This window comes from Artemia franciscana, chromosome 1 (assembly GCF_032884065.1).
Source record: "Artemia franciscana chromosome 1, ASM3288406v1, whole genome shotgun sequence".
Classification (NCBI taxonomy): Eukaryota; Metazoa; Arthropoda; class Branchiopoda; order Anostraca; family Artemiidae; genus Artemia; species Artemia franciscana.
In genome coordinates, this window is record NC_088863.1 from 8,357,163 (window position 1) to 8,373,005 (window position 15,843).

The 15,843-nt window shown below is 34.5% G+C and overlaps 1 protein-coding gene across 1 annotated transcript in view; it reads left to right on the forward strand.

The window, feature by feature from the left end:
* LOC136025068 (uncharacterized) overlaps positions 1-15,519 on the forward strand; it is a 29,931-nt gene extending 14,412 nt beyond the window's left edge. The window contains exons 2-4 of the mRNA XM_065700766.1: positions 3,292-4,144; positions 11,165-11,514; positions 15,037-15,519. Coding sequence (XP_065556838.1) covers positions 3,292-4,144; positions 11,165-11,514; positions 15,037-15,348 — 1,515 coding nt within the window. The 3' untranslated portion in view covers positions 15,349-15,519. The remainder of the gene's footprint in view (positions 1-3,291; positions 4,145-11,164; positions 11,515-15,036) is intronic.
* Positions 15,520-15,843: the final 324 nt, after the last annotated feature.

The window sequence follows — 15,843 nt, forward strand, 5'->3', positions numbered from 1 at the left end:
TTGTTGAATTGCCGCTGAATATGTTTACAATGCCTTGTAACATAACACTAACTTTTTTCAACGCTAACTTTTCTGGCAAAATTACTGTCGCAAAACCACTAGAATACTTGAATTTTTTCTGTACTTCAAAGAAATTTAACCTCTCGCTGTCATGATGAAGCACGCACACATATCCAATAGTGATACCATTAGCACTTGTTTCATAATTCAAGTATTTCTCCATGCCAATATTCAATAATACTGTAATACTGTAATGTACATACAGCTTCTTGAAATATTTCACCTTCACTTTTTAAAAATAAAATGTAGCTTTTTATTCTTCTAATTCACAAATAATACTGAGGCTAGTGAATCGTAAAATTTAACAAGTCACGTGCCGTTTACCTTCAAAACGTGTTTTTGTCGGACTATGAAGTTCCCCTGGAACCAAAACAAGTCTTGTGAAATTACGTCATATTCATATGTAAATATTGAATCAAGATGAGTTTTTTGACAATGAGGGCTTCCTCATTTGACTGGCACCTTGCCCTTAGGGTTTTAACTACATCCTTAAATTTTTTAAATAATTAAAAACAAAGAAAAAACTATTACATAACACCTACGTTTGCATGATGATACCGGCATCTTGATTAGCAGGCCCTGAAGGTTTTCTCTCAACACCCTTAGGTTTTTTACATTTAACGTAACAATCTGAGAAAAAACAATCCTTATTACATAAAACAAAACTCCTATTACATAACAAATTCCTGAAACTTGAGGAAAACCGATACCACCTTCGTCTTGAGAGAATCGCCGTTAATCTTCTTCGCGATTAACGGTGAAGAAGAGGTTTTCGGGATTCCCCTGACCCTAGAAAGGATAAGATACTTTCTATTTTCAATTCTCAGCAACCATAAGTTGAAAACAAGGAAACAAAGGCCATTAAGTTGTTAACCCCCTCCTCTGCGCACTTGCCTAGCCTATTCTAAAAAGATTTGGACGAGATTGAGCTAACATGGACTATTCAAAATAAGATTTGTCTGATTAGCTAGTCATGACTAGTTCATATGGAAAATTTCAATTCCTAGACAGTTTTTTCTATCCAGCTAAGAACTGATGAAAAAGCTTTCTAGTTGGCTGACCTTATCTGAATTCGAAGAAAGTTCGACAAAAAATAGTACATGTATATAGTGTGGGTATTTTTGTTACAAAAGTGGTCCATGAGGTTTATTAATCAAGCAAGTCTTATCTAGGAGACTAGAGAAAATTAAGCACTTATCTTCTGAAATTATATACTATTTCAGAATAGTAGCATTAAAAAAGGGGGCTACAGTAGCATTTAACGAATTAATGCAGGTTTTTGAATTAATACAGGTTTTAATTTTGGCTCACCATACATGAATAATTAAAAAGAAATTTGTATATTAATTATACTTTTTTATACTGAGTTTATATACTATCTGCTTTTTCTCTCCGATGCTATTTTTTTTTATAGTTAGTCGGCTTTGGCAGCTCATATTTCTCTGTTATGTTTTGGATTTGGTCGTGATTCACTTAATTACTTAACCCTCTCTGTAGGATGCAAATATCTTGCTTCAAGTGGGTTCCAAAAAGGAGGAGAAAACGGTCCTTGTGTGTAAGGAGTCATTCTTAAATAATTGGAACAAAAGTTAAATATTAGCGTAAATAGGGAGGTACTTAGAAGGGGGCACCCCTTCCTATACGTAATAATTTCTGTTCGTTTTAAGTTTTAATGTTGTTCCTTATTTTCAGTTGGAAAAAACTTGTTTTTTTTATTTAATAGCAACCACAAGCCGAAAACATACAATATCTCTGATTTATTATAACATAAAGATCATAGTTATGAGGCTGCTTGAGATAAAATTAAATCCTAAGGTTAACCAAAAAACAACACAAACAAATTATTGTTTATATCGGTCAATATTTAACAAAATTCGAGCTTTAGCGTGTTTTTAATAATGTTGAAAAATTCAGCACTCTTTCATGGGAATTCTCTTTCCCCAAGAAAAATTCCTCCATTGAAAATCTTCCTACGTAGAAGGAAAATCCTAATCTACTGCACTGAATGTGATATATGTATATATGTATATATATATATATATATATATATATATATATATATATATATATATATATATATATATATATATATATATATATATATATATATATATATATATATATATATATATATATATATATATGTAAATATTGAATCAAGATGAGTTTTTTGACAATGAGGGCTTCCCCATTTGACTAGCACCTTGCCCTTAGGGGTTTACCTACATCCTTAAATTTGTTAAATAATTAAAAAACAAAGAAAAAACTATTACATAGCGCCTATGTTTGCATGATAATACCGGCATCTTGATTGGCGGGCCCTGAAGGTTTTCCCTCAACACCCTTAGGTTTTTAAACATTTAACGTAACAATCTGAGAAAAATACCACCTTCGCCGTGATACAATCGCCGTTAATCTTCTTCGCGATTAACGGTGAAGAAGAGGTTTTCGGGATTGGGAAAAATCCCCTGACCCTAGAAAGGATAAGATACTTACCATTTTCAATTCTCAGCAACCATAAGTTGAAAACAAGGAAACAAAGGCCATTAAGTTGTTAATCAGCTATGTCATTATCTCCCATTTTTTACGTGACTGCTCTCACAATGTAACTAAAACATTTTTAATGGGTTCAAAAAGAAAAAAAGCTCGGCTTGAATGTCAGGAAAATATGTCGGCTTTTTCGAGAACGTTATATTACCGGTAAAAGAGAAAAAAAGACATAATAGATACTCTAAACAACAGCATAACAACAAAATAAACGTAGAAATTCCAATCAAGGTCACATCCAATCCACACAAGGATTTGTACAGGAACAGGAGGTGGTACGAATTATGATAACTTAAAAAAACATCTGCCGCACATGCTATGGATGAAACCCTTGCTTGGCCTTTTTTTGCTCCCCTCCCTCCTCCACCTAGGTAAATGCTTATGACCCAGGGTACGCGTCGAAAGATCACCCTGACATATTATTAGATATTACATTAAACAACAAGGACAGTATGTCATACAATGCATTAAGTAAAGTGCATTACGAATAAAAATCCTAGATGCTATAACAAAAAATAATTTATCGAGCTGACTTGTACACCAAGTTTATTTGTAATAGATCTTAGATAGCATGAAGTTGAAAAAAACTACATTTACAGTGATGGTGAGATTTTATTTCTTTTTTTTTTTCGTTTGCTTTTTTTCATCTTTATCTTTTTCACCTAAATTTTCTTTTAACTTTAGGTGAACGGCGAAACTGGAAAATCAATTAAATATGGAGAGATTCATGAAGCTGTAACAAAGGTTGCCAGTTACCTCCATTGCAAAGGTTTTAAGCATGGACATATTATAATGATGTACTGCTACAATCATCAGCAATTCTTTCTTCCCGTACTTGGAGGCTGGTCACTAGGAGGAGGAATAACTTTTGCGTCTCCAGGGTGCCTGTCTTCATCTGTTGCACATCAAGTACAAAGCTCCAAATCCACATTCATCTTTGTTGATAAGTTCACTGCTCATAAAGCCAAAACAATTAAGCATCAAATTCCTAATTTAACCCTCATCGGATTTGACTATACGGATGAGGAGGTAATTGACTTCCAAGACTTGCTAAACTCAAAGAGTATGGATAAACTTCCAGAAAGTCAAATAGACTTTGAAAACGATATTGCTTATTTACCCTATTCTAGTGGAACAACTGGGACCCCCAAAGGCATTATTCACACTCATAAGAGTCTCTCATCAATGCTTCAACCAGCACCGAGACAGCAAGGGATCCGCTTTTTTGTGGCAAGTCAAATGTTTCACGCCACTGGTTTTCTTATTGGACTATATTGTTTGGAAATTAATACCACTATGTATTTCATACCTCAGTACAGTGATGAATTATTTCTGCATATATTGCACACTTATAAGCCTTCACTTTTATTCTCTCTACCACCCCCATTAATGATGCTTATAAAAAACCCAAATATTAAGCAATATGACCTGAGCAGCCTGAAAATAATCATAACTGGAGGGTCATACATGAGTGCAGAGAATCAAAAGGCACTGTTGGCCAGGCTACCGGGAGTGTTGGATGTTTCATGTAGCTTAGGTAAGCCCTCATGGTTTGTATTAAATAAAAACAAATACAAAGGATGAGAAATACTTTAAATGATAAAAACACGTACTTTAGTATTACAATATATATATATATATATATATATATATATATATATATATATATATATATATATATATATATATATATATATATATATATATATATATATATATATATATATATATACATATATATATATATATTGTTCTTGCTGGGACTTCTTGTTGTCCGGTTCTGAGCCAGGTTAAGCGCTTAAGTGGATACCTGTGAAGATGTATTGGTCCCCGTCCTGCACTGGCTTCTTGGATCATTGCTTTTCCTGATGCCAAAATAATTTCAATGATTTAAAGAATATGAAAATTGCAAATGTTGTGAAGTTAAAAAATAAACTATCGCATCGGCATTTGGCCTTAAGAATTCAGACGCTTCGAACTAGATTTATTATGAATTCCAGATTCTTATTTCCCAGTGGTTCGGAGCGTGACATTAGATAAAATTTTTTTGTTTACTCTGGTAGGAAGGATGTGGTACAAAGACAGGGAGTAGAGCTTATGATGAACAAGGGAGCGGCTAAGTCCTTTAGGGAAGGTATTAATAATTTTATTACTAAAAAGTACAAGGTAACAGTCATAGTAGTACATGCCCTGTAAAACCGACTGACGTAGATATCAGTGGCTCAGATAAATTGTATTTATAGTTACAGGAACAAATAAATAGGGTCCCAGGTAGAAATATGGTGTTTCTGTTAGAAGCTATTAACGCCCAGGTAGGTAGAAATAGGGATAGATGGTATCTTAGCCTAGGTAAATTTGGTCTAGGAAATGAAAATAGTAATGGCTACCAACTGATGCAATTTTGTGGGTATAACAACCTAATTGTAACTAATACGGTATTTGGTCATGAAATGGCCTATAAGTTAACATGGTTTTCACATGAAGACAGCTAACCTACTTGATTATGTTACTTTGAGCCGAAGACTGGCAGGATCAATACAAGATACTAGGGTTTATAGGAGTACTGTTATTGGTGCTAAAAGTAGAGATCACCATCTAGCAGCGTCTAGGGTAATATAGAGCTGAAATTTTGGAAGGGTAACTACCCTTATGACGTTGGTAGACTTCAGGATGAGAATTTGAGAGAAACATTACAGGAACTGTTGTATACTACACTGAATAGTTTAAAATTTGACAATTTAGAAGAGGGATGGAATAATTCTAGAAAAATTATTTGTGAAGTTACTGATGGTGTCTCAGGGAAATAGTAAAGAACGCAGCTAGGAATATTATTAAAAAGGCTTTAGTTTTAATAGAGAGGAGGAGGGGCTTTTATAAGATTATCTGAGTGATATATTCTATGAAAATAGTTTGAATGTAAAGAAAGTTGAGAAAGAATTAAAATATGATCTAAAGAGGCTGGAAGTGGAGACCATGGATACAATTGCCGTAGATTTGGTAGATGCAGCTAGACAGCATAATAGTAAAATACTGTACTGGCATGCTGATAAACTGAGAAGGAGTATTCATTCCAGACAACTACCCCACCCAGAACTTGTTTTGCACCCCCACATCCTACTTTGCCCCCTCCCCTATCTAAAATGTAGTTTCTTCAAAAAATCCTGTCAAAAGTTCATAATTCAAATAATTCAATCATCCTCAGAAACGGTTCAGTTTTTGTTTACTATATATTTACCTTTATGGTACTATTTGGCTCATTTTTAAATTTTTACTGCCATTTTCTTTTGATTCGGGAAAAGCGGCTCTAATTTTACCCCCCCCCCCAGATTTTGGATAAAATTACGCCACTGATCTTATAGATTATGGCCAAGCGTTCGATTCAGCTGATAGAAGAGCTTTAGCGAAGGTCTTATCCTTGTATGGTATACAAGACAAATACATTAAAGTGATGATTATACATTAGTGACAGGAATAACGCTGTTGTGGTTAAGGTAGGAAATGAGGTTGGTAGTTGGTTTTGTATTAAATCAGTATTTAAGCAGGGTTGTGACCTATCCTCATTTATATGGATCAACTTGACCAACTTTGCTTTAAAAAGCACAGAAAAGGTAATGGGAGGACGCAGAATCAGGGGATGGAAAACTTTCCTGGTCTTAGATTGTGTGAGATCAGGGTGCTAGAATAGGTTTGAAAATTGATATTAAGAAGACCTTTACTAAAGCTAGGAACAAGTGAAGATGAAAAGGTGACGTTGGGTAACAAAAAAATTGATCAAGTCGTACCCTGGTAGAATTATTAGTAAAGACGGTGGGAGCAGGGAAGATATTAAAAGTAGAATAGCCAAAGCTCAGGGTGTTTTTTCACTGTTGAAAAAAGTTTAGAAGAATAGGAATATAAGTCTGCAAACCAAAGTTAGAGTTTTGGAAGCTACAGTGATGACGGTGGTCAAATATGGTTCTGAAGTAGGGGTGTTTCGAGAAACAGAGGAAGATAAAGAGTGATGTGGGCACAAAGTATTACTTATTTTTTTAGACCAGAGCCCTTCGTAAAGTAAGAGTTCTCGTATAAACTTTGAAAGTTGCTCATTCATTTTGAAATTGAAAGGGCTAGTGCCCTTTCCAATAGTTGTAAGTGATTGGAGGGCAACCAGTCCCTCCACGCCAATCATTTCCCCAAACAAATCCAATCAAAATTTTGAGATAGCTGTTTTTTTCAGCATAGGCAAAGGTCTGGAAATGATGTCTTTGAGTATCAACACCCCCACCCACACCCCTCTGTGTAAGGTTTATAAGTAATATCCCGGGGGCTTACAAGGCTATTATAGAAAGGGCGGCCGTAAAACCTTGGAAGGGGCTCATTGGATCAGAAATCAAAAGGGCTAGTAGGGTTTTTAAGATTCTCCATTGATTGGAGGGAAACTAGTGCCCCCCCCCCTCTATCACATTCTCTTTTCCCTAGATATATCTGATAAAACATTATAGATAGCCATTTTATTCAAAATAGTATCAAGGTCACAATTAAAATAGTATCAAGGTCACATTCAGATTTTTTGCCTTTTTGAGGGGTTTCCCCTTTTCTCAGGTTCGTAAGCTTTAAACACAGCAAAAAAACATACAACAGGTACTAATATAAATGAATAAATCAATCTCTAAACAAGTAAAGCTTAGATTGTGTATCCAATTTCAGGTTAAAACGAAAAACAATATTTTGCTATTGAGTTATAAACAAAACCTAAAACGAACAGAAATAGAATTAACAATCATAGCAAACAAACATACAATAGGTACCAATATAAATGAATAAATAAATCTTAAAACGACTGAAACTTAAATTGAACATGCAAATCGATATTGAAATGAGCAAAAAACACTGCAAACCAGAGCTTGGGTTTTGCCTCCTTCTCTCACTGTAAAAGTCTAAAGCCTACTGCTTCATCGACGCTTTACTGAAAACAATATGTGTCTTGAACAGTCTTGGAAAGTACAAATAAAATCAAACTGAGTTTTTGATAAATAACGCTATTAATTGTTGAAAGATCATCAGTTCAAGGTTTCATTTCACTGTAAGTTCATTTCATTTTCAATGCTGTAATAACTAAAGAAAAACAATATCTATAGTATAATTCGTTTACAGTGAAGCGATAATGACGCAATAGGCTTTAGAATGTTACAGTTAGGGAAGGGGCACTATCCAATCTTTTGTTTGCAGTGAAGCGACATTTGTATTGAATGTTCTTGGAAAAAACAAATTAAATTGACCTGAATGTTTGATATGTTATGATGTTAATTGCTGAAAGCTCATCAGTTCAAAATTTAACTTTACGGTAATTTTTATGTTTCATTTTCAATGTTGTAATAAGTACAAATGAAAATATTTGTGATATAATTCGTTTTCAGTAAAGCACCAATGACACAGTAGTTTTAGACTTTCACAGTGAGTGAAGGTACTGAAAGTTCTTTAGCGTAAAGAGCAAGGCATTAGGAGGAGGTTAACCCCTCATATGCATAATAATTTCTGTTTGTTTTAAGTTTTAACGCTGCTAATTGCTTTCAGTTGAAAAATATTTTTCATATTTGTTTTTCAATGTTTTTTTTTTTTTTTTTAATGCTAGAAAATCCTGTGCTCCGTTCATGAAAATTTTCTTTTCCCATGACAAATTCCTCCACGGAAAGTTTTAAATTTAAATTAAAACAGGCCAAGATTTTTTTTTAAATGAGTTTTTTAAAGGGAAGAAAAAAGTGAAATTGGAACTTAAAACGAACAAAAATTATTGCTTCATAGTCTATCTTGCATACACTGATAAAACTAGTGCAAATAAACCAACTAGTAATATTTCCCTATGTTTTAATGATTATAGAAAACTATCGCTTTGCTAAAAACACCCAATTTTTTAAAAAAAAATTGTTATTGCTTTAAAAAGTAGAGTTACTACAAAGAGTCAAACTTTAGTGTAAAGAGCAAGGCGTTGAGGAAGGGCCAGCCCCTTTAATATAAGGGATATTTTCTGCTCGTTTTAAGTTTTAATGTCGCTCCTTAATTTCAATTAAAGAAAACTCATTTTTTATTTAATAGTTTTAAATTGTAAAAAAAATAGACTTTACTGTTACTCGAAATGAAGAACAAATAAACCATAATATGAACCTAGAAATCTGGCTATTTCTCTCTATATAATGGAATATTTCAAGTTATGATACAAATTCTAAAGCTAGTCCATATTCCTAATACTATCAAGATGGCTTCACTCTGGTCAACAAACTAATCATGAAATGTCCTTTTCAGTGCCAAAATCATTGGACTGAGCTCATTGTGCAGAAGTGATACCTAATTAAATGAAAAAATGAAGCAACAAACCTAAAATGTTTAATTTTTTTCAAAAAGTGTTCTTAATAGGTTTGCTTCTACTGTACGAAACTCAAATTGTTTTGTATTTTCAGTAAAACGCTAGTTTTCTATAATCATACAAACATTGGGAAATATTATCAGTTTCTTTATTTGCACTAGTTCTATCTATGTATGTTAGATAGACTATGAAGCAATAATTTTGCTGTTTACTTCCCTTAAAAAATTAGTTTTTTTAGGTTAATTTATACGTCAGTAGCAAAATATTTTTTGTCGTTTTAAGCTTGAATTGCATATCCAATCAAGCTTTAATCGTCATATCCAATTAAGCTTTACTCGTCTTAAGATTTATTTATTCATTTATATTAGTATACTGTTGCATGTTTAGCATACTGTTGTATGTTTTTTGCCAAGAACGTTTATATAATTTTTGTTCGTTTTGGGTTTCATTTATTCTATTATATTAATTTCTGGTCGTTTCGAGTTTGAGTTATTGTCGTTTTCTTTTTCTTCCAATCTTAAATTTAATATGCCTTAACTTCTCTTCAAAAACGTCTTTTTCTGAGTTTTTTTTTAATTAATCTCTATTCGTTTTTTATTGCCAAAGTTTCAAGTTTTCAAAATCTCCTATTTCAAAACACCCCTTCATTGAAGTCATAGAATTAATGAAAATCACACCATCAGATTCAACGTATCAGATAATCTTAGTGTCGAGGTTCCGAGCTATTTCAAAGCTATGTGCAACAATGTGGAATTTTGTACTTTTTGCCAGAAGAAAGATTACGGATGCGTGTTTAGTTGTTGTTGTTTTTTTTTGTTTTTTTTGTCTTCTTTTTTTTTGGGGGGGGGTCGGTCCATGGACGGAGGGCCAGGTGTCAGCTTCCATTATTTGGCATTGATTATTTTACTCAGGTTAGGGAGGGGTATCGGGACATGGAGGACCAGGGGCCAGTTCCCATGTGTCTCGGAATAAAGTATTGTTAATAAATTGTTTTCGTTTTTTGTTGTTGTTTTTTGGGGGGCACGGAGATCCAGGTGTGGTTTGTAATAGTTTTTGAAATAAAATGTCATCAACAAGTATTTTTTTGGGTGAGAAAGGGTGAGTCCATGCAGAGAATGCAAGAGTTCAGGTCCCGTAAGTTTTAGAATAATATATCGTTAATAAATTTTTTGAGGGGGTCAGGGGGTTAGGATTATCTAATATTTGAATTATTTTCAAAACCCTAGCATATGAACCTTATATACCCCCGGGGCATAACAACCAACACTTGTTCTGGCTCTAGTTTTGTGTTGACCCGGGAGTTTTTATTGTCTGATCTTTTGACTTATTTTTAAAAACTGGCTGTTTCAAAAATTCGGTCGGACGGATTTGGCTTGAAGAGAGCAGGAAGACTGGTTGTCCTCCAGTCCCTTTTGACTCTCAAAAAGGGAACTAATACTTTTAATTACCAATACAACAAGCCCCGTCCTAAGTCTATCCGATCATTGGACATAATTTACAAGACTTGCTCCCGGGTTCCTCGGGGTTGTGTAAACCTCGGAGTTTTCATTATATGACATTTGTTCCATTTTGAGCAAGATGAAAATTTTCAAAAATTCGATCAGAAAAATTTGGAGAAAAGACGGCTTTGGTGGGGGGGTGGTAGTTGCCGTCAGATTACTTTTGTTCCTCAAGGAAGAAACTAAAACTTTCCATTTCTAGTCGTTTGAGTCCCCTCCAAAGTTTACCTTTTCCATATGAACTTTGTATATCCCCGGGAATAAATCACGTCCCTTCCATTGGGTTCTTGGGGGAGGAGGGTATGTTAACCCTGAAGTTTTTTTTATCTGATATTTGGACTATTTCAAACAAAATGGCTATCTCAGAATTTTAATTGAATGCGTTTGGGGAAAATAGGGTGCGTTTGAGGGGAAGGGGTATAAGCCCTGCTTTCACTTTTAAGTCTTAAAAAAATAACCAAACTCTAATTTCCAATCTGGTGAGCCGACCAAAGCTTACGACCAAATACGACTTACGACCAAAGCTTACATAAAAACCTTATATACCCTCGGTGCATAACTTGCAACACTTTCCCCCAGGCTCTGGGAAGGGGTGTCTGGGAAAGAGTATATGCAACTATATACTTGTTAATGAATGAGTGAGTATGTCTACAATTTACCTGTTCTTGTGAGTAGTTATGACTATGTCTCTACTTTAAAATGTGTATCCTTTTTACAGGAATGACAGAAGTTGGAGGGGTAACTAGTTTTGGAATGGAGTTTCTTTTCAATCCAGACTTAAAGGAATTGAGAGAAAAACATAGATCAAGTGTGGGCCAGCCTAATGCGGGGATGCAATTCATCGTAGTGGACGAGGATGGAAAGCGTCTCGGGCCCAATGAGGTTGGAGAACTTTGCGTAAATAGTAAATGCATGATGAAAGGATATTTATGTGCAGAGGATACTAAGACTGCTTTTTTGGACGGCAAATGGATTAAAACTGGAGATTATGGGTACTATTCAGAAGATGGTTTCATTTACTGGAAGGAAAGGAAGAAGGAATTGCTTAAATATAAGGGTTTCCATGTGGTAAGTTTATCTTGTATTCACCGAATCTTAGCATCATATAAATTTAAAGGTCAATCCTTCTTTTTTCCAATTTTGAGCCAATATACTAGTTTACCAAGTGTCAAAAACCAAACTTAAAAAAAATAATGAGATTATGTTAAAAGAAAAAATGAGCTTACCAGGTTAGAAACTAGTCGAAAAAAATTTGAGGTCATTGAATCTTGTGGATAACCGCAAAAAACTTAAATCCATTTAAACAATTGTAAATTATTTTAACTTGGTCTTGGAAAATAATATTTATATATTTGTTCTTAATTTCTTACTTTCGTCACCAAGAGGCTGTAACTCTTCACTAAACTATATGAAAGATTTCTTACAGATTGGCTAAAAAAAAAAATCCTACTTCTTACTGAACTTTGACAATTCGGGAACCTCGAATCCACCTCTACTTGCCATTACCTAGTTTTTCTTATCGACTCAATTGGGAAAATTCTCGAAAAACCTAATTGAGGGCTAAATTTAATTTTCATTGACATTCAAAAAGTATTTGACCTTATTAACCACAATATTTTAGGTGAGAAACTTGTAACTGTTTTTAGTATTGATTCTTTCCTGGTTAAAGTGGCTAACTTCCAAGTCGTCAATTATCTGAATCATTTTTCCATTCCCCTCGCTGTCCACAACGGAGTACCCCAGGGTATTCTCCTAGGTTCCCTCCTTTTTTCAGTTATGATAAATACCCTCGCTAAGGAATTTCCCTTATATTGGAAATTATTAAGCAACCTTATTAGTATCCTCAATGATATTGTAGATGACGCTACGAATTTAGACATGAGTAAACCCCTCTAAATATATGATAATGCCAATATGTCTTCTTAAAAACTCACCCCTTTTCCTTAGCCCTATCTCCCGGATATTTCTGTGTCTTCCTTTAAATTATTTTAAATTACAATTTCCTCTAATTTAAAGTGGGATATCCACGTTAAAGACATTGTCCATAGAGCTAATACGTCCATGTTTCTCCTTAAGTTGTTGAAAAAATTTAGTGTCCCCAAACGCATTCTCTGCTACCCTTCGATCACTTTTACTCTTATAAAAGTTGCTACAACTTCTAATAAACAATCCAATGAGGCCCTTCGTAATCTTATACGACCTCCCTTTCTATAAAAACCTTCTATGTCCCTAGATCATAACTTACAACCCTTACCCTGAGAGCTGTAGGGGGGTATTTCCAGACCTTTAAACTACGTTAAAAAGAATGGCAATCTCAAAATTTTATTGGATTTGTTTGGTGAAATGATGGGTGTGGGGGGACATTTGCCCTCTGATAACTTCCGCCTAATAAAAAGAGCACTAGTCTTCTCAACTTCCAATCGGGATTTATTGACTGGATGTGTTTGGGAAAATGACGGGCGTGGGAGGGGGGCTGGTAATCCGCGAATCACTTGTGACCATTGAAAAGAGTCCTAACTCTTTCAGTTTCGAATAAAATGGGCCCTTTTCAAAGTTTCTGTAATAACTCCTTTTATACGAAGAGCCCTGGTCAAAAAAAGAACAATACATTGTGCCAACATTTTTCTTTACTTAGGCAACCTTATTAGTATTCTCAATGATATTGTGGATGACGCTACAAACTTAGACATGAGTAAACCCCTCTAAATCTATGGTAATGCCAATATGTTTTCTTAAAACCTCACCCCTTTTTCTCAACCCTATCTCCCGGATATTTCTGTGTCTTCCTTTAAATTACTTTAAATTACAATTTCCTCCAATTTAAAGTGGGATATCCACGTTAAAGTCACTGTCCATAGAGCTAATGCGTCCATGTCTCTTCTTAAGCTGTTAAAAAAATTTAATGTCCCCCAACGTATTCTCTGCTACCCTTTGATCACTTTTACTCTTAAAAAAGTTGCTACAACTTCTAATAAACAATCCAACGAGGCCCTTCTTAAGCTTATACGACCTCCCGATCTATAAAAACCTTCTTTGTCCCCAGGTCATTATTTACAAACCTTGCCCTGAGGGCTGTAGGGGGGTATTTCCAATCCCCCCTTTCTTTCTTTACTTAGGCAGCGCTATTATCCTGCCTATGAAACATCTTCATGACTTTGCTAAGAGTTTCACAGCTGTCATCTAGTAGACTTGGGTACTCTGGCTTCAGAAAAGAGGAGCTATTATGCATTACATCGTTCATGCCGTTTATTAGAGCTCTGAGCACACCACAGAGTTCTTTAGGGGGGAAGAATTTCCAAATATCCAACGGGTCAGTTCCAGAACTAGAAATTGCCTCTGAATAATGATCTGGCGGAGGCCTAGACCGTAGTATAAGTTGGAACTTGTCTTTTGCTTTTGAACCAACATTTTTACTTAGCTGCTCTTGATAACTCAATTTCCCTCTCTATCTTATCAGTCTCGGAGGAAAGTATATAAGATACCGCGTGCTGCACAGAGTCTTTTGTTTGCAATCATCAGATCATTCTAATCATTCTCTTCATTAAGATCATTCCGTTCAGTCTGAAGCTTTTTGCAAGAATCTTTCGTCTTGAATATGAATATAAGCATGAGAATAAAATCAAAGCACGTGATGTAGCGATTCAGAACTTTTCTTTGATTATCTTTTCTCCATTCTATTGATTTGGGTCATTCAGAACTCAATGACCCAATAATGTATGCCTGCTTTAATTCTTTTGGTTGCTTATGTAGCAAGTGGGTTGCAAAAACCCTGCTTAGCAGCTGAAATCCATTTAGACTTCTTGTTTTTATGAAACATGGTATTCATGTACTTGCTATAGTATTTGTCGAATTTATTCATGTATCTTAACCCTTTATTTTTACTTGATTCGTTATTAAATCCCACCTGTCGAATTTCTTTCATTTATCTGTTTCTTTGCGAGATCAATCATCTAAAACGCATAATTTTTGAAGTTTGCAACTAACATATGGGTCCTTTGGATTGGCATCGCTCTCTTTACCACCCACAGCTTATAATGTACTAACCATCTAACCTGTTGTAAAACGTGATTATGACCTTGCCGCCTTGTAAGCGACTGGTTCTAGTTTCTATCAAACTAGTTTTTAGCCCATTTTTTCCAGTTTCTAGTTTAGTCTTTCCAAGTTCTAGTTTCTATCAAACTAGTTTCTAGCCCATTTTTTCCAGACAGTACTGCTGCTGCATTCACCCACTATGATCAGAGCTATGGAAGAAGCCATGTCAGTTTTTTTTTGTTCTTTATTTAACCGAATGAGATATGTGGCACCATCCGTAAAACCAGGTTATGAGTTGCTAAAACCGCTGCATTTACCGGCCAAGATTAGATTTTGTAGATGTCATCTCATTATTTTCATGTTCTTGATGTACTTTATTATCCATTATTCGTCTAAGAAAAATTGTTATTCCAACTAATTAGCTACCTTACCTACAATATGCTTCAACAGAGATACGGTGATTACCTGCATTAAAATAACCTCTTCTTAATTTTTGGGTTACTCAATCACACCTTTCATGTTTAGCCGTAGATTTTTATTATTTTTATTCTTTTGCAGGTTCCAACTGTACTTGAATCAATGTTATTACAACATCCAAAGGTCCAAGATGCTGGAATTATTGGAATCCCTGACGAAGATGTTGGCGAGCTTGTAGCTGCTGCTGTTGTACTAAATGGAAATGAAGCAACTTCTGAAGAGATACTGGAATTTATGAATTCACAGCTTAGTGAATATGAGCAGCTAAGGGGAGGAGTTAAATTTTTTAAAGCATTGCCTTATAATGACGTAGGGAAACTGTCACGAAAGGAATTGTTGAAACAGTGGTTAAGCACATTCACTGAGAATCGAAAAAAGTGTAACTTCTTCTAAATTGCATTCATCTAATATACCATAATATTATTATAATCTGGAACTATGGAAAGTACTGTGGTATTTTTATGGTGATGAAATAGTACTTCATGGCCAAGGCTTTATATCTATTAACTTCATGTAATTATAAATTTCTTATTAAGATTAAATTGGGCCACACAATTTCTATTACTTTGACTATTATCTAATTTTTTAGTTTCAGTACTTTTGCCTTAAAACTGATTTATACTCCATTTTTTTTCTTTGGTTTAAAATATGTTATAGCACTACCTACGTTGGCTAGTCAGTTAATCAATAAATTAAATTGAAAACTTCCGCGTATTTGTGTATGTGACTAGTGGTGGAGGGGCAACAAATTTGGTAACCATGAAAGGTGACTCCAAAGCTGAATTCATGGCACCGTGGCATTTCAACTAGTGTTAAGACATTTTTCCATTTGATCTTTAACAAACAAATCTTTGTTAATTAATTAATTTAATTAATTAATTAAGTTAA